Below are 25,822 nucleotides of genomic sequence, written 5' to 3' on the forward strand. Positions count from 1 at the left end.
ACGGGCCTGCTCGCTGTGCATACATGGCGCAATAATGGCCTATGTGGCATAGGCCATTATTGCGCCCCATTTCGTATGACACTGCATGGTGCATAAGCAAAATCTGACGCTGTCACATTGTACGTGGTATCTGAATACATGTCCGGTAATTGTAGGATCTAATGGTAGGGCATAAAGTGATGTTTTGTGTGAATATCTCATTTTTTTCCAAAAATGTGGGTTAGGCCACTATTGTGCTGATAGCCTCATTTATATTTGTATCTGTATTCCCTTGAAAATATCTTCACAACCAGTGTGAATATTGACAGTATGCACTGTGTGTCTTATATGGAAACGAACTTGTTTTGTTCCTTATGCAATTTTCTGTTGACAGCTATATTGTCCACTTTATTCTTTGCTTTCATGTTTGCACTCAGTATGGTTTCATTCTGTACCTTGTTTGTTTTGCCTGAAAGTTGTTGTATTACCCTTTGTTTGTGTTTTACCATTTGTTGATTGCATATTACAAGTTTTTTTTACTCTTATGAAAGAATTTTCACAGAAACAGGAGTAATTAGGGTAACAAACTGAATACATTCTAATTACATTATTACCTTGTAATAAACCGCCAGAGATCTTGGGTTCTTTATAGCAAAATACTCAGAAAATATATCTGAAATTTTGTTAGAGTTCAGATTCGCCTTGTATATTGAATTATAGCACTCACAATTTTTAACATAATTTTATGTAAACCTTTCATTCAATTTAAATCTTTAGTTAACATTTGTATGTTGGTCCTACAACTTACTACTCTAGGGATGTTGAAGAAATTTCAGTATTTGATTGAACCATAAAAGATGCCTGCATGTCCTTTCATAGATTTTACCTGTATGAAATATGAGTTACTCTTCATGTAATTGTAATGTTACTGTTTTGCACTTCTTTTCCAGAAAGAAGCGGTGTTTTACATCTCATTATCAGAACCTGTAATTATGAGAAGCTGTGGTGAAACAATTAGCTGTACTGACTTAAAATGTAGAGAGGCCTGGTCAGAAAAACCAAAGGAAGGAGCAAGTAGGAGTGATGTGGAAATACCAATGACAGACATGACTATTGGTAATGAACACTGTTTATTCATTTATTTATTTTAGAGGTACATGTTTATATGGCCATCCTTTCTCAAATATTACTGGTTAGACTGACCACTTTGTAAGTAATGAACAAAACATCAGGGTAAGCAAACACCAACTTGCAGCTGAATGTATTGAGTGGATGGGTGGGGGGAGCAGCTTCCTTTTTCACCATTCTTGTAATTTCCGTGTAATAATAATAATATAATTACACAGGATTTTTAAATAATATTTTCCATTCGATGTTTGTTGTTGTCATGGATAATTAGTAGATTGGAGTGAGTAGTATATATCATTGCCTATTTCATAGAATAATTCGAGACTAACCTAATATGGTTCCACATAATGTATATGCATGAAGTGATCTTAATGTGAAACATGTTGGTTGTTTAAAAGATGGAGAACAATGTTCAGATGAATTCTACTGGTTTGGTTATAGTTGAAGCATGACAGTATTTCTTTAAGTATTTTGCAAATTTTTCTGCAGTAAGTAAACATCTAGCTATGCATCGTATTATTTGCCACATTTTTATGACACTGAATGAAGGGGAGTTTCTAGTTTACTGGCTTTAAATCTTAAAAGATTGTACTTTATAGTTTTCCATATTTCATTTATTAATTATATAATTAGCTGAAGTTCGATGACTGTAGAACTGTCTTGGTGTGTAGTGAGTATCCCTAACTCACCCTTTTTCCTGTGAATTAAAACAGTAATGGTAGCTCCTTTTTAATTTTATTGCTGTTGTCATCTATTGTTTCATGTTGCTTGAGACCTATTGTGCAACCTGCCATGTATTTTGTACTTATTCCACAGCCCTCTAACTGTCGTAGATCATAATGAAAGAAGAGATACCCTGTAGTACTGTGGTCTACAACTACTAGTTTATTGTTTAATGATGACAGAATTGCTGCACTGGGAAAGAGTCAGGAAGGCCTGTTGGTTGGGCGTGACACACCTTTTATTTTTTGTAACTGATTAAGTAGATGTTTCTGCCAAAATCTGCTCAATTTCTGTAATGATGATTCATTCAGCTTTTTAAATCCTTTTAAAGTTTCAGTTCTACTATCAAATAAGCAGATAAGTGAGATAAGAAATGTATGGTCTTGGTATTACATGTGTATCACATTTTCATCAGATACACTTTCGTGTGTTACACTTTAATGAAAGATTGCTGCAATTAGAGATTTATGATTTATTTAAATCCATGACCAGCTTTTGCATAATACAATGGATTAAAAAAAAATAATTGCCTCTGCCTGGGTTGCTTACAGTGTGATGTAGTGGCTAGCTTTGCTGGCTGGTGTGCTGCTGGTTGCTAGTTCAAATCAGTTACAAGCAGTTATTGGTTATTCAGTATTTATCATTTCTCAAAGGTTCTTGAAATTTCTTACATTTGTAATGTATTTATATCATGGAATATTTGATGTTAGTGTAGGGAGTAGCACTCTCTTTCCACAGAGTTAAGTTCTATTCTCATTGTACGTTTGTGTTCATAAAAACATGCTTTCAGTGCTAAGTGTTGTACTTCACTGATGACCATGCTTTTAGATTTTGATTGGATTGTGGTTATGATGTGACATTGCAGAATGAAATTTTCACTCTGGAGCGGAGTGTGCGCTGATATGAAACTTCCTAGCAGATTAAAACTGTGTGCTGGACCGAGACTTGAACTCAGGACTTTTGCCTTTAGTGGGCAAGTGCTGTAGCACTTGCCCGCGGGCACGCAGTTTTACTCTGCCAGGAAGTTTCATGATGTGACATTGTTTGGTGGATATGTTGGACACTTCAAAAAATCATCATTATTTTGGCTCCAGAGAGGCAACAAAAATGCCTTTGTCTACACGGACAGGAACTGGAATACAAACAGTACTTCGTTCCCAGGTTCAGTGTATTCAGTATATTCAGATATTGATATTCCAAAGCAGCAGAAAGTCAGCTGCACATCAGGCAGCCTTCATTGTTTCTCGAGATGCTGGTCAGTATCCAGTGAAATGGCTGAAAAGATTTGGCCAATTTGCGAAATACAGTAGGTGTGATGACAAGATGTACTTGGTAAATTGATATTTTTACTTGCAGGGCAAAGCCCAGCTGTGATTTGAGAACAGTGAAGAGCAGCATGGTAGCTGTGACAAATTTCAGACTAAACTGAAGGAAAGATTTGTTAACAGTCAGCAAAGTCGTTTTACCAGAAGACAGAACAATTAAAGAACAGAACCCAGTACCATGAGGAAATGACATAGACTTAAATACATAATGTCCTTTCATCCCCATCGTGAATTCAAATGTAATAGAAGTTAACAAAAACTCACCCTTCGCTAAAGGGGTCACGGAAGACATGTACCAAGCTCTTCTGGTAAAGTATGTCAAAACAACAGAGAAACTTACAGTGTCGGTGTGTAGAGGAAATGTATCAGAATTGAGTCAGATGTAAGAAGTAAGATTGACTCCCATATGTGGTCCCTGTGGGAGTTGCGGAAATCTATCGTGACCTAATCCCTCTCATATGCCAGGTGGTAAGAGAAGAGATACAGTATATGATGCCACATAGTAAACAAGAGAATGCAGCCACAATTGTCGACTGAGTCAGTAGGTAATAGAGAATGTTTAAGAAGTAGTGTATCAATCTTTAGCACTAACCTCTCCCATACGTCAAATGTGCTAGGAAGAATGAACTAGGCCGACTTGCAATTATGTCGCAACCATCAAACGACAACCTGGCAGGTACACCGCACTCCTCCTCTCGAATATAAAGAACAAACTGCCCAGTGTGTTTCCACTGTGGACCCCTGTATTACTGCAGAGAAAGAAGACAAATGTTCAGTGACTACTACACCACCAGATGTCGACCATCACAATAATTCTATTCATGCCAGTCAACTGCAATCTTTGGGATGAAGCCTATCGCTGTACTCTGGATGAGGTCACCCCCCCCCCCCCCCCAAACATGTCATAGCCATTCCCTGTTGCTGTACAGAGGTACCAGCTGCTTAACTATCCCCCAAATTCAGGAAAATTAAGCAAGCCAAGCATCTGTGGAAGTGAAGCTGCCGTGGGTGCAAATCCAAAATGTTGGATAATGTCATAATTGATGTCATTATTGACAGCCAACTTGTCTAGGCACTAGTTGACTCAGGGCCTTCATTTCTGATATGTCAAATGCTTCTCATTGTCAGCTAAAGAAGACTATGCTCTGTGATACAAAAGTGATTGTGCTGAAAGCTGCAAATTTGAAATACATCCCACCAACAGGACCCTGAATTGCAAGAATAATTACCAGTGTACAGAAAGAACAGCTTTTCAGATTTATTGTTTTAACAAAATGTAATAATAATGTCGTTCTTGGATGGAACTTTGTGCAGGCATCACCAGCTGTCGTAAACTGGAAGTTCTGAGGCACATTCGAATCATCAGTCTGGATGCTCAGTTAAATGAAGCTTTTGTTGGTTTCAGAGTGCAATTGTCAAAGCAGCCCAACTTATCCCTAAAGATATGTGAATAGAGCAACCAAACCAGTCTGGGAAGGGCAGCTTAGTTTTATTGATGGAGAAACTACTATCAGACTGCCAATAGGATCTGGGTTGTCCGAGGAACAACGTTGTTGAGAGTTAATCACTCGTTGCCAGTTTTCGCATGTTTTTAGATCTGGGGTGGAGAGAGAACTGATGAAGTGGCCCACAGCAAAATACTGTATCGACACTAGGGATCATCCACTAGTTTGTATCGACACTAGGGATCATCCACCAGTTAGCCAGTGTTTACATAGGGGGGGGGGGGGGGGGGGGGAGGGGGGGTCATAGGTTGAACAAGATAATCTGGGAGGAAGTGGTGAAGAAGCTGCAAGATGACATCAGTGAGCCTTCAGAGTGTTCTTGGCTCTCTCTTGTTGTCTTTGGGAAGAAGGATGGCACACGGCATTTCTGCATCAACCACTGATGTTTGAATAAAATTACAAAGAAAGGCCTTTACAAATGTCTGCTTGTGTCTGTGTATGTGCGGATGGATATGTGTATGTGTGCGAGTGTATACCTGTCCTTTTTTTCCCCCTAAGGTAAGTCTTTCCGCTCCCGGGATTGGAATGACTCCTTACCCTCTCCCTTAAAACCCTCATCCTTTCGTCCTTCCCTCTCCTTCCCTCTTTCCTGATGAGGCAACAGTTTGTTGCGAAAGCTTGAATTTTGTGTGTATGTATGTGTTTGTTTGTTTTTCTATCGACCTGTCAGCGCTTTCGTATGGTAAGTCACATCATCTTTGTTTTTAAATATATATATCAAATTTCCTCCCTAGTTATATTTATTGTGATGGCAATGTCTTACACCTTCTCCCATAAGAGTTTACATTTTACACTTCTCCATACTAGTGTACTATTTCAGACCAATGTAATTGTTTGTTTAGTATCTGACAACACAAATATTTTCATATTTAATTTGCTTTGCTATATGAATAGAATTCAGATTATTGGGTTTGCTGTACTGTTTGTCATGAAGATAACTATTATGATTAACAATCTTTTTAAATAAAAGAAGTTGTCCCATTCCATCATAGGTGAAACAGGTATCAAACGTGAAAGTGAAATTCATTTTTTAAAGTTGCGTTTTGTCTACGCAGGTGTTAATTTGATTAGAAGCAGGTTTATTTAACTTGCATCCTAGAAAATTTGTGTAAATTGTGGTGGTTATTACTGTATGATGCTATCCATTGACTTTAAATCCTATCATTAGAGTATTATTAAATTAACATGTACTTTTTCTGGAATATTTCAGACAACATATTTTCACTGCCCATGGTGTGTGAAGATTTGGATTTGGAAATTACAGCACTGTCAATTGTTGGTGGGCCGCAACATCAGCAAAGTTGTAACCATGCCGGTCCCAAGCAACATTCAAAGGCTACCAACAGCATGAGCAACCGCCTCCGACCTTCTTTCATCGCAGGGATTAGTGTTGGATCAAGAAGTTCACCCAATACAAGTGATGTGTGGGGAAGTGGGGGTTGTTGTTCCTCATTAGTGCGTGCAATGAATGACGTGAATGAAGCGAGTAACCTGGCAAGCGCATCTCTGGATATAATGAAAGTGAGGGATAGTGCTGAGTCACCAGCAGGTCATACAGTTAGTTCCTGTTCCCATGGAAGGTGTCCATTCCTTGTAGTGTATAATTTTCACCATTATGGTGGTTCTGCTGGATGTGAGGGAGATAGTACTGCAGATGATGGAAGTGGAAGTAGTGGTGGAGGAGGACAAAATCAGGGAATTGCAGGTGGTGGTAGTTCAAAAAAGGCTGTTTCTGGCACTGGAACAAGTACATCTTCAGGCACTCGCCAGGATGGCGTTTATCAAGAGATATTTTTGTCAAAATTTATGTTTGATGTACCTGGTGTTGATGACCTTGTAGCAGATGTTGTTATGGACACTCCACCAGACTGCCTGGAAAGTGTTGAGTTTCTCTCTGGTTCAGCGCCATCAGGTGCGGGTTTATACGGTCCTCCTGTGATTCCATCTGGCTCATCACAAGGTGCAAGTGGTAGTGGTGGTGGCACTGCGTGTGACAGTTCTATGTTGAATGTAACTTTCAGCAATGTTAATGGAGGTCTAGATATGTCAAAATATCCATCCACATCTGAAGGTAGTTCATCACCTGTCATCATAAAGGTGAGCACTCATTTTTATTAATTACTGTGCTCTTGAGGTATGAAAATATGGCTCAATGATGCATTTATGTCTTAAAATATCTTATTTAAGTACCTTTATATTACGTGTGAATAACTTTCACATGAAAAAGAAAGTTTATAAATGCGGCTTCAAAACCTGAATGTTCATCTGTGTCTACATCTATATTTCCATAGCATTATTTGTAACTAGAGACAGTATTGGAATATCCTTTCCTTTGAATTATGGGATTTGTAGTTGTTTATAAAAATAATGACTTCATTTGAAATAACTTGTATATAGTTGGCAACAATTTACTTTGCACATTTAAAGCCTTGTTAAAAATTCTGCATAGTAATCAAATACCACTTTAATTGAAATGAGATTGATAACTGTGGTCTTAGACTATAAGCCTAATACTACAGAGAATCCGGTTTATCTTGACGTGGGCTATGAAGCATCTGATGAAATGGTCACCTTGTGGGCAGACAGAAGATATCCGTTTCTGAAGATATGTTTTTGAACATAGTTTAAAAGCTGTATTTGTCTACTGTTGCTAGTTAAGGTTCTGGTTTGAGAATGAGGCATCTGCAGTAACATTGGTATTAGCATTAGGCAATATTCTTCAGTACTAGATACTAAAACAGTTTCATAGCTTAACTTTGTTGTGCAAGATTTTTTTGGCTGATGTTGGTACTTAAAGTTTTTAATGCTATACTGATGTTAATGTATACAGGGTGTACATACCCCTGGAAATTCGGGAGAAACCTGGAAAATTTTCATCCGAGAGAAAACTGGTAATAACCTGGGGAATTTTTATAATTCTGTGAAATTTTCATTGTTTTGGTTTTCTGTTAAGTTTTTATTGTTTTGTCTGGTAAGAACTGATACTCTAACAAAGAATTTTTCTTTAGCCTGCTACTGTAGAATAATACTGCAGCAGTAAAACATAAACGGTGAGGGGGGGACAAAACAAAGCTTAAGTTGCAAAGGAAATGTGCCCTTAACAACAACAAAACATGATTGTGTGCCAGCAGCAAAGTGTGTCAAAGGCTTTAGGATGAAGACAATGCAATACTTCACAACAAACTGCTTCCGATGAGCGTGACATCATAACAGTTTACATTAGGTTCGTTTGCCAGTGGGCTCATGTGCACGTGCAGTTGAGTACCATATGAGCAGTACCTTCTGCCACTTCTGGTTACTTGAAATGTGGCTGTAGCAACAAGCAGCCAGATGCTATCGGAAAAATTTTTGTGGTGCACCCAAGCTGCCAGATTCGTGCATGTGCAGACCAGTCTGGGCTGTAGTGGGGAGGGGGATAATTTCCAAGTGACCCATGTTTATATTTAGTAATTTTGCTGTTTCCTTTCTGTTTACATCTTTCACATCAAATGAAAACAAAATGGATTTCTGTGTGGCTGGGAACTATCAGTTGAATTGAAGTACATTCACATAATTATGGAAGGCTAAATTATGTTATTAGTTTGTTTTCTGATTTTATTTTATTTCTAGGTTTTTGGTAGTCAGGCATTAATTGCCTTGCAGAACAATGAATTTATTTTTGTCAATTTGCAAAAGAAATTTGCCTTTGGGTAATCTTTTTCTGCAGAAGCAGTCAATTTATTTGAAACACTGGTGACTGGTGCCAACTGTTTGCTGAATTTCAGGTGCATGTTTTTGTCTTCTGGCACGTATGGCATTATGCCATAATAAAGAACAAAATATGAGATAATGCAGTACTGCTACTCCAAGAAAATTTGCATCCCGAAACCACACTGAAAAGGTTAATATCAGGTTGGGGCCTCTTCTTTGTGAATCTGTATATATGAATGTGCACTTTAAGGAAAATTATGCATTTTTGTATGATTTATGAAATTTCAATGCTCTTGGAGTATTCTTTGATGCCCACTTTCGTTTGACATCATGTAAGATCTCTTAATGCTATATACGTATGAACATATGGGCTTCCTATGTCATCATAGCTGTGCACGCACAGCAATGCCTGTTGTCTGGCACTCTTTGACAGCTGCTTAAATGACTTCTAACAGGATCTCGGGAAAGTATTGCGAATGGTGGCTTGAAAAGTGTTACCTTGAAAGTAAATTTCATGTTATGCAAGATGAATGATGTTAAGTCTGCAAACGTGCTTTGAATTTCTTAAATCACGGAGTGTTTGATTCTTATTTAAAGCTTGACACTTTGAGAGCCAGCCACTTAGAAGAATTTGGAGCCCAGAAGACCAGACATTTATGTCATTATTTAAAATTTTACTGGCCAATTTGTCTGATGTGTCTTAAAGTGAAACATGCGCAAAAAAAGACCAGTATTATATGTGAAAACTTAGCTTTTCTTGTAGCTACTCTGATCATATTAATTTAATCCATTAACTTTTCCTATTTGTGTCTTCGCCCTACTTAACAGTGATGTTGCTGTTGGGTGACTACATCACATGTCCTATGCTCTGAATATATGCTATCATCAGTTGGCGAGATCATGTGACCTGAGCTGCGATTGGCTTACAAAAGGCGCATCACAGTCTCGATTTCAATGCTATTGAAACTAACGTACTTTGTTTGGTGGAATTCGAATATACTTTTGTAATATGAAATTATGCAGTGTACATGTTGTTGTACATCAAAGACCAAAATGCGTTTCTTTTCTGCGGTTTATTTCCTAAAATGTTGTGAAGTTCTTTTCTGGTGTAAAAGACCTTAACCATTCAAAAGACTGATAAGTTTTACGGTTCTGAGGGTAAATATGCTGTCACTTGACTCAGAAAAAATGTATTTTCACCTGGGAAAGTGCATTTTGAACCAGGAGATCTGGGAAAAATCCAGGAATTTTTTTCTCCTTGTTTGCGTATACACCCTGGATATAGCATTTTCAAAGGAATATAAACCCCAATCTTCATTTAGTTTTTCCAAAGGCTTTGGCCTTTTGATGCCAGGAAAACAAATAACAATCTAAAGTACAGACATTAACTGCTAAGACAGTGCTGTTAAAACCAGTAATGTAACAGTCTCAATGACTTGCTGTATGGAGAAAGAATGCATTGTAATTGTGAGCATTTACTTTATTGGCAGCTTAGCATAACACATTCAAAAGTAAACAATGTAAACAGTATGCTCATGGTTAATGTGTTAGGAATTTTGACCAAACTGGATTTTAATTTTTAGATTGTTTCATATTCTCTCCATAAAAACAAACCTTTTATCAGTGCCTCATTTCCATCTGTGAAAGCTGGAAAAAAACTTTGTTGCTAAGAGTGCAGCCCTAGGTCTAGATGCTGTTATGCACTGCTGTGTGTCAGTTGTATAAAATTTCAAGAGATCCTCTTTCATCTTTTGAGTTGAAAACACAGGAGCTGTTTCTCTGATTTGTGAAGGGAGACCAACATAGTTCTACTCATAAAACTAGGGAGGGATAGTACTTTCACAAGTAATTATAGTGTTGCTCTCCCAAACTATCTAGGAAAAACATGTTGATGGATGGTAACTGGCACTTGTTGAGGATGCTGTACAGAGGAAGAAAGTTATGAATGAGTGGCTTCCAGTGGTGTTCAGGGAGTGTCATCATTTTACCCTGGATAACCTTATCCTACTGGATGTGGCTCTGCATGAAGTTATGTGCCACAGACGGATATAATCTTTGACATTACTTATGTAGTGGCACAACACAGCTAAGTCTTTGGTGGAGGGTTACTAATTTTATTGAGTCCTTCCTTGCAAATCGGCTATTCTGCTGCTAGACACACTCTACTTTAGGTAGACTATGCAATGCGTCATAACAACAAATTGCCGCCGATGAGCGTGATGTCACAACTGTTAAAATTAGATTTATTTGAGCAGTTGCAAGCGAGCTCATGCACATGTGAAGTTGAGTTGCGTATGAGTAGTACCTTCTCCCGCGTCTGACTAGAGACAGAAGTGTGGCTGTTAATTATAGAAGCAGTGGGAGCAAGCAGCCAGATGCTACCCGAAAAAATTTTTCTGGCGCGCCCAAGCTGCCAGATTCACGCATGCGCAACAGGCCTGGATCTAGGAGGCAGGGGGAAAAACTGGGCAGCAGATTCAAGGGTGGGGGTGGGGGGGGGGCGTCAAAATTCATATCTTTGAGGAAAAAAAACTTGTTTCACAAAGTGCCTAACATCCAGTGCACATTGGTCTATCGATTATTCATATGATTTTGAAATGCATCCCTGTTGGTTTTTGAACATTTTTGAACACATTCTAAGTTGATTTCTGAATGAATCGTAAGTTGATTTTTGAATGCATGCATAGTGTATGTGATATCTCTGCCAGGGGAATTGCCTTTTTTGCTCGTATTGCCTGCCGCATCTAGAAATAAACTTTCCTGCAGACAAAAGGGGACGGGGCCATATGAGTTGAGTGGGATAAAGCCGAACGGGAATGGGATAAAGCCGAACGGGTGAATGCCAATTGCTGTTATTTGGCTGACAGGGTTTGCGAATGATCAGTGTTGTTATAATTACTAGCGAATTCAATAGATTCAGGCTACCAGAGTGGAAATAAATGACTAATGCGATTCACAGGTAAGTAAGATTACGTGTTATCTTCTTTGTGTACCTGAGAAAATGAAATTTTGAAAGAAAATTTTTGGCCAGAACGCTACACTAGTAAGGGCCAGCTGTACAGTCCCCAGCTAACAGCCGCTTAAGTTCTATTCTGGGAGTACCGCTGAAAACACTTTGTACGAACACGAAATAACGCCTAACCAGAGAATAAATGTGGGATAACTAAACCAGTGATTGTGGCAAGGTTAGTAGAGGTGGGCGAAATGGTTATTCTGGATTAACGGTTATCACAGTTTCAGTTATTTTTTGATAACCGTTATTTTTAACGGTTATTAATAACTGTCAAGTTATTTTTCACTAGCGAATACTGAATACTCTGATGGGGCTACAGTTAAATAACGACATAGTTGGAATCCATCAGTTTAGTTATCAGTATAAGTGCGAGTAGTGTGAAATGGCAGGAATATCGTATGAATCGTGTCATAACCTTACCTAATTAACTCTGGGTACATTTTAGTTGATGTTAGAACGATTATTAGTGTTTCATATCGTATGTATGTAGGTTATCGGTTGCTATTAGAAATATTATCTTCGCAGCTGCAACAGAAAGTACGCGGAACTTCGCCACAGCACTGTTTAAGTAAAATGTTAACAATGTGCGTTTATAAGTATGAAGTAATATGTAAACTGAATACTGTAGGTTAAATTCGAATCTTAATTTCCTGTGCTGCTCACTTAATATAATAAGTGTACAGCCTTGTAATACAACAAAAAATATACATAATGTGATGGATTCGTTTACTCCTGTCTTGTACAAGATAGTCCTATTGGGCAAAGTGTGAGTATGCTAATCCAAGTTTTATGTGAGATTTGGAAATTGCTCGATTTCTCCAGCTACAGCATGTTTATAACATGAAGACATGCAGATTGAAAAGGTTGACAGAGTTGCATTTCTGGGACTACAACTCGATAATAAATTCAGTCTGGAAGGGCATACCACAGAATTGATGAAGCGCCTGAACAAGTCTGTATTTACAGTGAGAATAATGTTAGATGTAGGAGACATAAATATAGAAAAGCGTACATATTTTCATTCTATTATTTAATAAGAGATCATATTCTGTGGTAACTCATCAAACGGAGCAAAAGTTTTTCACATGTAAAAGAGTGTAATAAAAATCGTTTGTGGTATAAATTCAAGAACATAATGTAGGAACCTGTTCAAGGACCTTTGTGTTCTAACCACTGCTTCCTAATAGATTTATGCCTTAATGAAATTTGTTACAAGTATTTCCAACCAATAGCTCAATGCATAATATCAGTACTAGAAATAGGAACAGCAATCTACATAAAGACCTAAAATCACTTACCTTGGTCCAAAAGGGGTCCAATATTCAGGAACATGCATTTTTAATAAACTGCCAGCAAATCAGCAACCATTAAAAACTTGGTTTCAGATAAAGCATGGTTTACAGAGTGTTTGAAAGACTTTTTGATACAGAAGTGTCCGATTCCACCCGTGCTCTTTGACCCAGGACATTATCAATATGCCGGAAATGGCTATTTTAAGTGTGTCTATGACGTCACTACATACACATCGCAACAAACACGAAGATACATATAAATGATACAGTAATATCTCCCACCAAAAATACAATCAAACCAACGGGACAACTGCGGGAAGTAAGGGGTTTTAGGATGAGGACAAGTTAATAAAAAAAAACACACCATGATCCCAAAACACAAAATGAAGAACAAAAAGAAAAAAAAAAAAAACAGCATTCCGCTACACCAACAAAATATGCAGGAATCGGACACTTCCCTTGAACAATATAGGTCAACCATATACCAAAACACCAGTACCCACAACTAAAAGCTCGAAAATTGGAATCAGACATTTCCCGTGACCTACATAGGTCAACATCAGATGACGATACCAAAACATCAACACCTACAACTATGAAAATGGGATTCGGTCATTTCCGGTGACCTGTACAGGTCCACAACTACTAATGCCAAAAAACCAACACCTACAACTGCGAAAAATAAAACCAAAGCCACAACCCCAAAAATCCACAAATCAAACAGCCCTACATAAATTAAAACACATTCGATATTCCACAAATACACAAAACATCACAACTAGAAAAAAAATTAATTACCACCAGCAAATTCCGGCACTGCATACTCTGCATACTAGATTGGCCAGCCCCCCCACCCCCCCCCCTCCCCCACCCCCCCCGCACTCACACACACAAAAACCAACTCATAAACGCCATGCCGTAATGACATTCACACACCACAACATCTTTACGTCAAAGCAGACGGGTGGAATTGGACGCTTCCATTGACCCCTCCTCCTACTCTTTAGAGGAATATCTTAACAGAGACTGATAGACCAGCTTAAGTAAAAATTCTGCTATATTTCAGTTTTGACAGCACTTGGGCGCAACAGTCTTGATTGGGTATTCTGTGAATGATAAATTTATTAAAAGTGCGTAACTGTGTTTTATTCTGGAAATGTATCAATTCTGTAAATATTAGCAATTACTGTAATATATTCACATATTTTGACAATCTCCTGACAAATGATGAGGATAATAATTATTATATTCAAATGTATTATGTTGTACTTTCCGACATCATTCGCAATGGCCAGCGGCTATTTCCGAAGAAGTATGAAAATATTTGTTCGCTCCAGTAAATATCCTTTCTGGAAATATCACCGGGGTCTAAGACTGGAGTCACTGTGTCAGGAACACAGACACGCAGTTATTCCATTACCAACTTCCAGGTTACCTGTATTGGTAGCCCGATAACTGCCAGAGAACGAGAACTGTGAGCCAATAACGTTAACTGCCAGAGGAGAATACCAATCTCTGACAGTTATTTCCATAGTCGCTCGAATTCCTTATGGTAACTCTCCTTGTACTAACCGTCCAAGCTAAATTAACACATAATGTGTTGGCTCAAGGGATCGACTGTACTTGTTAATGCCTGTACTGCAGCTCCAATCAGCCACCGCTCGGACATTAACTTTATTCAATTGTTTGTGCTAAAAGTAACGAAGGCCCACGAAATAGTACACAGTTCTTATCAGCAGATGGCGCGCAGTCTCACAGTTATTCCCATGGCCTATAGAACGCCTTCCAAATGCGCAGTACGATCTTCGGTCAACAGATAGCACGAGGCACTGTTGACAGTAGACAGTTTTTGAAATAACTGCCAGAATCAGAGGAACGGTTATCGCAGTAACCGTTACTTCTCAGTAACCGGTTATTTCTATCAGTAACGTTATTTTTTGTCACCTCTAAAGGTTAGTGAAGTTAACCAGAGAATAAGTTTTGACACTAGCAGGAATAGTTACAGAATTAGTGATGACAAGATTGATTGTTAGAACGAGGAAGGAGAAGAAACGGGGGCATCACACACATTATAGAAGAATATGACAGTTCCAAATTTATATAAAAATTTTGTACTACTACTTTTCAATCTCATGCTTGAGAAGCTGGAGTGTATGAATGAACTGTGAAACTATTTTTCAACATAAAGCTTTTTGCTTGTAGTAAGCGTAATAGGCATTTGATATTGGTACTTCGTGAATTATATTCTGTCATTATAAAAATACCCCCCCCCCCCCATGAACCATGGACCTTGCCGTTGGTGGGGAGGCTTGCGTGCCTCAGCGATACAGATAGCCGTACCGTAGGTGCAACCACAACGGAGGGGTATCTGTTGAGAGGCCAGACAAACATGTGGTTCCTGAAGAGGGGCAGCAGCCTTTTCAGTAGCTGCAAGGGCAACAGTCTGGATGATTGACTGATCTGGCCTTGTAACAATAACCAAAACGGCCTTACTGTGCTGGTACTGCGAACGGCTGAAAGCAAGGGGAAACTACAGCCGTAATTTTTCCCGAGGGCATGCAGCTTTACTGTATGATTACATGATGATGGCGTCCTCTTGGGTAAAATATTCCGGAGGTAAAATAGTCCCCCATTCGGATCTCCGGGCGGGGACTACTCAAGAGGATGTCGTTATCAGGAGAAAGAAAACTGGCGTTCTACGGATCGGAGCATGGAATGTCAGATCCCTTAATCGGGCAGGTAGGTTAGAAAATTTAAAAAGGGAAATGGATAGGTTGAAGTTAGATATAGTGGGAATTAGTGAAGTTCGGTGGCAGGAGGAACAAGACTTCTGGTCAGGTGACTACAGGGTTATAAACACAAAATCAAATAGGGGTAATGCAGGAGTAGGTTTAATAATGAATAGGAAAATAGGAATGCGGGTAAGCTACTACAAACAGCATAGTGAACGCATTATTGTGGCCAAGATAGATACGAAGCCCACACCTACTACAGTAGTACAAGTTTATATGCCAACTAGCTCTGCAGATGACGAAGAAATTGAAGAAATGTATGATGAAATAAAAGAAATTATTCAGATTGTGAAGGGAGACGAAAATTTAATAGTCATGGGCGACTGGAATTCGAGTGTAGGAAAAGGGAGAGAAGGAAACATAGTAGGTGAATATGGATTGGGGGACAGAAATGAAAGAGGAAGCCGCCTGGTAGAATTTTGTGCAGAGCACAACATAATCATAACTAACACTTGGTTTAAGAATCATGAAAGAAGGTTGTATACATGGAAGAACCCTGGAGATACTAAAAGGTATCAGATAGATTATATAATGGTAAGACAGAGATTTAGGAACCAGGTTTTAAATTGGAAGACATTTCCAGGGGCAGATGTGGACTCTGACCACAATCTATTGGTTATGACCTGTAGATTAAAACTGAAGAAACTGCAAAAAGGTGGGAATTTAAGGAGATGGGACCTGGATAAACTGAAAGAACCAGAGATTGTACAGAGATTCAGGGAGAGCATAAGGGAGCAATTGACAGGAATGGGGGAAATAAATACAGTAGAAGAAGAATGGGTAGCTTTGAGGGATGAAGTAGTGAAGGCAGCAGAGGATCTAGTAGGTAAAAAGACGAGGGCTAGTAGAAATCCTTGGGTAACAGAAGAAATATTGAATTCAATTGATGAAAGGAGAAAATATAAAAATGCAGTAAGTGAAACAGGCAAAAAGGAATACAAACGTCTCAAAAATGAGATCGACAGGAAGTGCAAAATGGCTAAGCAGGGATGGCTAGAGGACAAATGTAAGGATGTAGAGGCCTATCTCACTAGGGGTAAGATAGATACCGCCTACAGGAAAATTAAAGAGACCTTTGGAGATAAGAGAACGACTTGTATGAATATCAAGAGCTCAGATGGAAACCCAGTTCTAAGCAAAGAAGGGAAAGCAGAAAGGTGGAAGGAGTATATAGAGGGTCTATACAAGGGCGATGTACTTGAGGACAATATTATGGAAATGGAAAAGGATGTAGATGAAGATGAAATGGGAGATATGATACTGCGTGAAGAGTTTGACAGAGCACTGAAAGACCTGAGTCGAAACAAGGCCCCCGGAGTAGACAATATTCCATTGGAACTACTGACGGCCGTGGGAGAGCCAGTCCTGACAAAACTCTACCATCTGGTGAGCAAGATGTATGAAACAGGCGAAATACCCTCAGACTTCAAGAAGAATATAATAATTCCAATCCCAAAGAAAGCAGGTGTTGACAGATGTGAAAATTACCGAACTATCAGCTTAATAAGTCACAGCTGCAAAATACTAACACGAATTCTTTACAGACGAATGGAAAAACTAGTAGCAGCCAACCTCGGGCAAGATCAGTTTGGATTCCGTAGAAACACTGGAACACGTGAGGCAATACTGACCTTACGACTTATCTTAGAAGAAAGATTAAGGAAAGGCAAACCTACATTTCTAGCATTTGTAGACTTAGAGAAAGCTTTTGACAATGTTGACTGGAATACTCTCTTTCAAATTCTAAAGGTGGCAGGGGTAAAATACAGGGAGCGAAAGGCTATTTACAATTTGTACAGAAACCAGATGGCAGTTGTAAGAGTCGAGGGACATGAAAGGGAAGCAGTGGTTGGGAAGGGAGTAAGACAGGGTTGTAGCCTCTCCCCGATGTTGTTCAATGTGTATATTGAGCAAGCAGTAAAGGAAACAAAAGAAAAATTCGGAGTAGGTATTAAAATTCATGGAGAAGAAATAAAAACTTTGAGGTTCGCCGATGACATTGTAATTCTGTCAGAGACAGCAAAGGACTTGGAAGAGCAGTTGAATGGAATGGACAGTGTCTTGAAAGGAGGATATAAGATGAACATCAACAAAAGCAAAACGAGGATAATGGAATGTAGTCGAATTAAGTCGGGTGATGCTGAGGGAATTAGATTAGGAAATGAGGCACTTAAAGTAGTAAAGGAGTTTTGCTATTTGGGGAGCAAAATAACTGATGATGGTCGAAGTAGAGAGGATATAAAATGTAGGCTGGCAATGGCAAGGAAAGCATTTCTGAAGAAGAGAAATTTGTTAACATCCAGTATTGATTTAAGTGTCAGGAAGTCATTTCTGAAAGTATTTGTATGGAGTGTAGCCATGTATGGAAGTGAAACATGGACGATAAATAGTTTGGACAAGAAGAGAATAGAAGCTTTCGAAATGTGGTGCTACAGAAGAATGCTGAAGATTAGATGGGTAGATCACATAACTAATGAGGAAGTATTGAATAGGATTGGGGAGAAGAGAAGTTTGTGGCACAACTTGACCAGAAGAAGGGATCGGTTGGTAGGACATGTTCTGGGGCATCAAGGGATCACCAATTTAGTATTGGAGGGCAGCGTGGAGGGTAAAAATCGTAGAGGGAGACCAAGAGATGAATACACTAAGCAGATTCAGAAGGATGTAGGTTGCAGTAGGTACTGGGAGATGAAAAAGCTTGCACAGGATAGAGTAGCATGGAGAGTTGCATCAAACCAGTCTCAGGACTGAAGACCACAACAACAACAACATTATAAAAATGACCCTTTGTGCCAAACCAGTCTTTTTCATTTAGTGTTTGTTACAATTGCTGCAATATTAGGCAGGCCTATTTCGTTCTGTCTAGCAGACAGTGACGAAATACACGTAATCAGATCGAGAAACCACACCAGTCTTGGGCACTACTTTCACGAGTAACAGCTTTTTCAGTGTTACATAATGACATTTCATTTTTTCACGTAGCAAAACATTTGACAAACTTTGATGAGGTAATAGACTGTTTTCCAGAAAGGAAAGCACGCCATGTAAAGCTGTAGCAAGATAGAGAGGAAAAAATGCTAGGACTTAAAGAGTGAGGAAATGTGTTCGATTTTGCTTGTCTCTTGTCTTTACTAGTTTTATGTATCCTATATTTAATTTAATGACACACAAAACAGCCATTTATTAGCTAATAGGCAATAAAGAGTGCAAATTTTCTGAAGAGTTCTTGTTCTCCCGGTTACAAATGATCCCAAAGATGTCAGACAGACCGACTGGGAGCAGGACAGGCACCACAGGACATTTTAATTTCCACTGTCCTGAATATAATTTGATGGCATCCATTACAAAATATTACGTGTTTGAATTCCACAGAATGAGATACAGTGACATGTGATAGAAGAATGGTGTGTGAAGAGTTGTGGCACTGCACTGACACACTTAAAACCGAATAACATGTCTTACATTTCCTCAAACACATATGTTTTATGTATCAGACTCTTCAGAAAGATGTGTGCTACAAAATGAACACATTTTTGAAAAGTCGATTTTTTAAATTTTTGGCATCCTGCCTCAAATTCTTGAGGGAGGTGGTCTAAAGTTTTGACGACATGAGAAGTGGTGCTAAACTGGATTTCATTCACAATTCACACCTCACTCTCATCAGTTGACTTATGTGATGTGTGTAGCCCATCCTCTTCTCTGGATAATCAGCTACATCGATCTCCCAAAAGCTTCTTCTCCGAAGACTATTGCTGGTTACAGGAATTTATTTTACTATTTCTCTACTCTTGAAATAATTGGGTACTCGCAGAGTACTTTCAGTTCAATTATGATATATTTTTAACTTTCACAGGAAACAACTTTACTTTTTCTCATACAAATATTTAAACTTCTGCAAATCAACTTCGTCATCAAACGTTAGACTCAATTAAACACATTCATAATTGCATTGGCTTGACAACCAAATCATTCGTGAACATCCCATGCATCTTGCCTCGTTCAGAGCCAAGACATGAAGTAAGGTAAAAGTCTGTAGTCAATTTCCAGAATGGGCAGATTAAAACTGTGTGCCGGACCGAGACTCAAATAATAAAGAACCAAACATAAGATAATACAGTGCTTGTGCTCCGAGAAAATATACATCTGAATCTGGACACATGAATGTGCACTTTAAGCCCAATTATGCATTTTAGTATGGTTCATGATATTCCAATGCACTTGGAGTATTCTCTAATGTCTCATTTCTTTTATGACATAATGTAAGATCTTTTAATGTTTTACACATACTAACCTACAGGCTTCCTGCATCATCGTAGTTGCGCAAGTGCAATGACGCCTATTATCTGGCGCTCTCTAGCAACTGCTGAAACGAATCTGTTTCTAACAGGTCGTGAGAAAATATTGCGAATGTTGTTTGAAAAGTGTTACTTTCAAAGTAAACTTCCTTTTATGCAAGATGAACTATGTGCGAGAATGTACGATGAATTTCTTAAATCACAGAGCACTTGACTCTCATTTAAAAATCAACTCTTTGAGGATGACTGTTCAGAAGAATTTCGAGCCCAGAAAATAAGATATTCATGTCACTGTTAAAAATTTTATTGGCACATTTGTGTGATGTATGTTAAAGTGTAACACGTGTAAAAAGATAAACATTGTATGTGAATTCTTACCTTCTCTTGCAGCTTATTAATCTTAGAGACCAATATTATATGTGAAAGCTTTTATTTTCTTGTAGCTTTTCTTTTCCTATTTGTGTGTTCGTGCTACTTAACAGTGACATTGCTATTGGCTGACTGCATCACGTGTCCTATGCTCTGAATATCCGCTGTCATCAGCTGGCAAGATCACGTGACATGAGCTATGACTGGCGTACAAAAGCACATCGCAATCTCGATTTCGATGCTTCGGAAAGTAACATACAGTGTTTGGTGGAATTCGAAATTGTACTTTCGTAATACGAAAATATGCTGTGTACATATTGCTGCATATCAGAGGTCTGTCTAAAACTTGTTTTTTTCCCCCGAGTTTCATTTTCTAAACTGCCGGGAAATTCTGCGCCGGTGTATAAAACCGGAACCATTCAAAGAATTGATAAGTTTTACAGTTCCGAGGAAAAGTATACTATCACTTAACACGTAAAAAGTGTATTTTCACCTGGGAGAAGGTGTATTTTTAACTGGGAAATCCGGGAAGTTTTTTTTCCTTGTCCGCGTATACACCCTGGACTAAGTACATTCTCTGGTTGGTTGTTGCAGTGGTAGCAACTGTGTAAACAGTTATTTTGATCCAGGTACAGAACAGTTTGTCAGAATACCAGTTGACTGTGCAATTTCATTATCACAATTTAAACATAATTTGGAAGTGGAACAGATTTGATGAAAGCTATTAATTTTTGGCTGTAATAAGTAAAACAAGACCTATTCCTAATAAAAATTACAAGCATTTGTAAAAATGATAACATGCTTCTAATATTCTGTCTTTCCACAGGTTAGAAGTATCTCAAAGAAAGAAATGCTTGGTGGTAGTGATGGAAATTCTGGTAATGTGAGTGTACCGCCTGTGGCAGAGACTCACCGGGAACCAGTTGCCATCCAGTGCTTACCCATACCACAAAGGTTGCGCAATGCTGGCAACCTCACTATCACAAGTATACATCCGACGTTAGATGGTGGCCACATTTTTGTTGTTGTCTGTACAACAGGAGCAGTTGATGTGAAGGCACCTGCAACTGATGAAAGTGATAGTAAAATGGATGTTGATATTGAGGTTTGTTGCATGAATTTCCTTACAGATGACGTTAGCAGAGCCTGTTCTGTTGATGGTGCGAATGGAGCAGTCTAAAGTTATGGTGAATCTCGTGTACGACTGTGATGGTGTTATCCTAACGCGTTACGTTCCTCCATGGCAGACAGTCAGTGCACAGTATTACTGCTCGTTTTTGAAGCATCACCTGCGACCAGCTCTGAGAAAGAAGCGGCTCTGTGCAACCCAACCATCATTTTGCATGACAATGAGCGGGCGCATACTGCGCAAGCTGTGGCTGCTCTTTCGGTCAATGGGACTGGGAAGTACTGTACCATCCACCATACTCCCCAGACTGAAGTCCTTGTAACTTTGATTTGATCCTGAAGATGAAGGAACCAATTCGTGACATTCGCTTCAGAACTGTTCCAGAGATTTGACAGCCAGTAGACCGCTCCATTCGCACCATCAACAGAACAGGCTCTGCTAACAGTATACTACACCTTCCTCATTGCTGGCAATGGGTTCTACACAACGCTCTTGACTATTATGAAGGACAGTTACAGGTGCAAACATGTAACTCTTTTGTATCAGTTGTGAATAAATAGTTGCCACTATTTAAGTTCCAACTCTCGCATGTAGAATGTAGGTTTATTAAGTAAAAGTTTTTTCTCGCTGACAGATCTTCTAAGAATTGTATATGAGTGACTTCAAAATCCACTTGTACATACTGCGAACACACACACACACACACACACACACACACACACACACACACACACACACACACACACACACACAATTGTACAAGGGGACCTTCTGGTCTTGGAAATTCAGTTTGGGATGAGACTTTGCATAGTAGCATTAGTAGCATAACTCAAGTGTGTTCACTCATACAAGTCTTAAAGCATACTATCCAGAAAATTCCTAAAAAAGGGCCCTGAAGTTTTAAACGTCATTCATACGCTCAGCATATATGAGTCATAAGTAGCAAAGCATTAGAAAACTGAAGCAGCTTAGTTAGTAGTGTGCTAGACAGCCATGCAGCCTATCTGTTTTCGATCCTACCTACCTCCCGGTATGATTTCATGTTTTTTTTTTTAATTGTATTAAAAATTAGAACAAATGTCAAATAAAGTTAATGACCTAAAGCATTATCAATTAAATCATAAACAATTTATTTTGTTTATGAAATGGCTGTAACAGCTATTTAAAATGTGAATTACACTCACACCGGTCTCTTGACTTTAATTCTAATATTTGTAACCTTTCCACAGCTTATAACATTGCCAAATTTTATATTAACATAGTAATGGCAGTAATCAGTGCTTCAATTCACCTCAAGAAACTTGTATTGAAATAATTCAACTTTTTAAAAAGACAGTATTGATGAGTGTAAGTCACATCTTAAGTAGCCTGTGACAGCCATCTCATAAAAAAAAAAAAAAAGCCTAGCACACTACTGACTGAGCTACTTCACTTATCTATTCCGTGCTACCTATGACCCATATGTGCAGTGCATACAAGCTACATTTAAAACTTTAGAGCCCTAATTTTTTTTTTTTAGGAATTTTGTGGATAGTGCGCTTTAAGACTTTGAGTGGACACTCTTGAGGTATACTAGCAATGTGCGAAGTCTCATCCTGAACTGAATTTCTGAGCCTGGAAGGTCCCCTTGTTAGTGAGCAATTTCTCCATAAGGGTTGAGCTTAAATGAACGAAACTTCTGCCTGTTAATGTAGAAGTACTTCTCTAAATGAGATTACTCATTTGGGGGGGGGGGGGGGGGTGGTGTTAAATTTCTGTACCGTCGTAAGATGGAGCTCCAGTATAAGTTTTATTTTATAATCAGTGTCGTCTCTTGAGCTCTTTTACACAGAAAAAATATATTGTAAATCAGCTACTTATGACAGACACAGTATGTCGCTAAAAGCAATGAAACAATGAATTCGTTCAAAAGAATGTTTCCTGAATCAAATCGCAAAATGAGAATAAGTAAGAGGAACGTGGGAGAATTGAGAAGTGACAGCCATTGAGACATATCTGCATTATCATTCATATGTATGTTAATTATTCTGATTTTTGGCTTGGTCCATGTTTGCAGACCCTTTGTATCCTTAAGAATTTGTGAGGAAGTGGTTGCCCACAGATCTCATATTCTTGGTGCAGGTAATATCTGGGACCTGAAAGATTCCTGCAGTTACATATTATGCATTATTGTCATAGAAAATGATTTCTCCCTACGTTCCTAGTGTGAATCATCCAACAGAACTGTGAATTAACCTCTTTATGTATGTTGGAACAATCATAATCCTATACAGGCCCTTCCCAATTAAAGTGTGCATGCTGTCTCCATTTGGGCCTGTTTTTACAATATTGGATGGTTGGTAACCTGTTCTTGAGATTTGTGACATCAGTAGTCATTGCCCTGAGAAAATTCCCATTCATGTCTTGAACCAGAACTGGATGATGGTCTTTTATAAAGTCGGCATGTGCTCCAGTCCATTACAAATACTACTTTCTGTGATAAAGGATAAGTGACATAGCTGCTACTGAGCTTCTAGCAGGCAACCAGATTCATGAAAATATGTACAAACTGTAATCCAAACTCTTTTCACACTTAGTGTGATAAAGTTCTGTGTTTATTTTAGCAACCAAATGATGGTATTGGTCCTGGGCGGCTGATGTTATTTTAATTCACTAATTGGTGTAACTTAGGAGTTATTTTGCTACAGAAGATTCATCTTGTGTCATTGTTGTTGTGGTCTTCAGTCCAGAGACTGGTTTGATGCAGCACTCCATGCTTCTATCCTGCCCAAGCTTTTTCATCTCCAAGTAACTATTGCAACCTACATCCTTCTGAATCTGCTTAGTGTATTCAGCTCTTGATCACTCTCTATGATTTTTACCTTCCATGCTCCCTCCAATACTAAATTGGTGGTGATCCCTTGATGCCTCAGAACATGTCCTACCAACCGATTCCTTCTTCTAGTCAAGTTGTCCCACAAATTCCTCTTCTCCCCAATTCTATTCAGTACCACCTCATTAGTTACGCGATCTACCCATCGAATCTTCAGCATTCTTCTGTAGCACCACATTTTGAAAGCTTCTATTCTCTTCTTATCTAAACTAGTTATCATCCATGTTTCATTTCCATACATGGCCACACTCCATACAAATACTTTCAGAAAAAGACTTCCTGATACTTAAATCTATACTAAATGTTAACAAATTTCTCTTCTTCAAAAAGGCTTTCCTTGCCATAGCCATTTCACATTTTATATCCTCTGTACATCGACCACCATCAGTTATTTTGCTTCCCAAAGTAGCAAAACTCCTTTACCACTTTAAGTGTCTCATTTCCTAATCTAATTACCGCAGCATCACCTGATTTAATTTGACTACATTCCATGATCTTCGTTTTGCTTTTGATGATGCTTATCTTATGTCCTCCTTTCAAGACATTGTCGTCCTTTCAAGACACTGACACTTGTGGTGGCAGTATTTAAAGTGACTAGCAGCCCACATCCAGATATGCTGAGGACCTCACTGAGGCCTTCCCGGACCAAAATTATCCTCCTCTTGTGGGGATCATGTCTGGGGTGTTTTTGGGAATGTTTCGCATTGTTTGTAGCTGACAAAAGAACAGTCTCACCACTGTTTTCATTCCCTTTTCCTTTCTTTGTTCACCTTTTATGCTTCTCCACTTTGGCATTTGAGGCTGCTCCTTTTCTTCTTCATCCCTGTGTACTCCTGCAGGCTGGCCCACGTGTCCGAAGCATAACAGGTGACTGGGTAACACGTAATTCCCAGCCTCAGGTTGACAGGTAGGGTTTCCACATACCCCATGGTACAGTCCAGGTCCAGGGAAGGATGATTGTCTTAGCTGCAACCTTTCCATATTGCTGAATGGTCCCTCTGTCAGGTGTTTGGGAGTTGTGGCCTGAGGTGTGTACAATCACATTAGGCGAGTGCACCTTCCAGCTGCATCACAGTTCCTCATGGTTTCATGTACTGAAGATGGTCAATCCTTCACAATGGTAAATCAGTGTCTTATTCAGAAAGGTGTTGATGCAATTGCCGGCCCTGTGAAATCCTGCTGTCATTTGCGGAATGGCACTTTGCTTTTGGAGACTACTTCTGGTTCTCAAGCACAACTGCTTGCCACTTCTCTTCTCCGTGTCTATCCTGTTCGTGTCAAGGTCCATACAACTCTGAACTCTTCCTGTGATGTTACTTACATTAGGCTGCTCGACAGTCAGACCGAGGCCGAAATCCAAACATACCTCTCTGATCAGGGTGTCATTGCCGTCCATCGGGTGATGAAAAAGGTAGATGCATCCTTAGTCCCCACGTGCATTCTTTTTCTCATTTTCGATAGAGTGGTGTTTCTATCAAAGTTCAAAACAGGCTATGAAGTTATCACAGTCCAACCATACATTCCAAACCCGATGGGCTGCTACCAGTGTCATCGTTTCAACCACACTCAAAATTTCTTGTCGACACCCAGCCAAATGTGTCACCTGTGGTAGGGATGCGCACGAGGGCAGTTGTCCGCCGCCTCCTCCCCGCTGTATCAACTACAATGGCGACCATGCCGCCGCATCTCGAGATTGTCCCGTGTATCTCG

General features: G+C 39.1%; 1 protein-coding gene across 1 annotated transcript in view; it reads left to right on the forward strand.

The window, feature by feature from the left end:
• Positions 1 to 25,822, forward strand: part of LOC124787684 (baculoviral IAP repeat-containing protein 6) — a 329,612-nt gene that overhangs the window by 20,698 nt on the left and 283,092 nt on the right. Inside the window, exons 8-10 of the mRNA XM_047254541.1 lie at positions 930 to 1,095; positions 5,871 to 6,757; positions 20,938 to 21,216. Of these exons, the coding sequence (XP_047110497.1) occupies positions 930 to 1,095; positions 5,871 to 6,757; positions 20,938 to 21,216 (1,332 nt within the window). The remainder of the gene's footprint in view (positions 1 to 929; positions 1,096 to 5,870; positions 6,758 to 20,937; positions 21,217 to 25,822) is intronic.

This window comes from Schistocerca piceifrons, chromosome 1, assembly GCF_021461385.2.
Source record: "Schistocerca piceifrons isolate TAMUIC-IGC-003096 chromosome 1, iqSchPice1.1, whole genome shotgun sequence".
In the NCBI taxonomy this organism is placed as follows: domain Eukaryota; kingdom Metazoa; phylum Arthropoda; class Insecta; order Orthoptera; family Acrididae; genus Schistocerca; species Schistocerca piceifrons.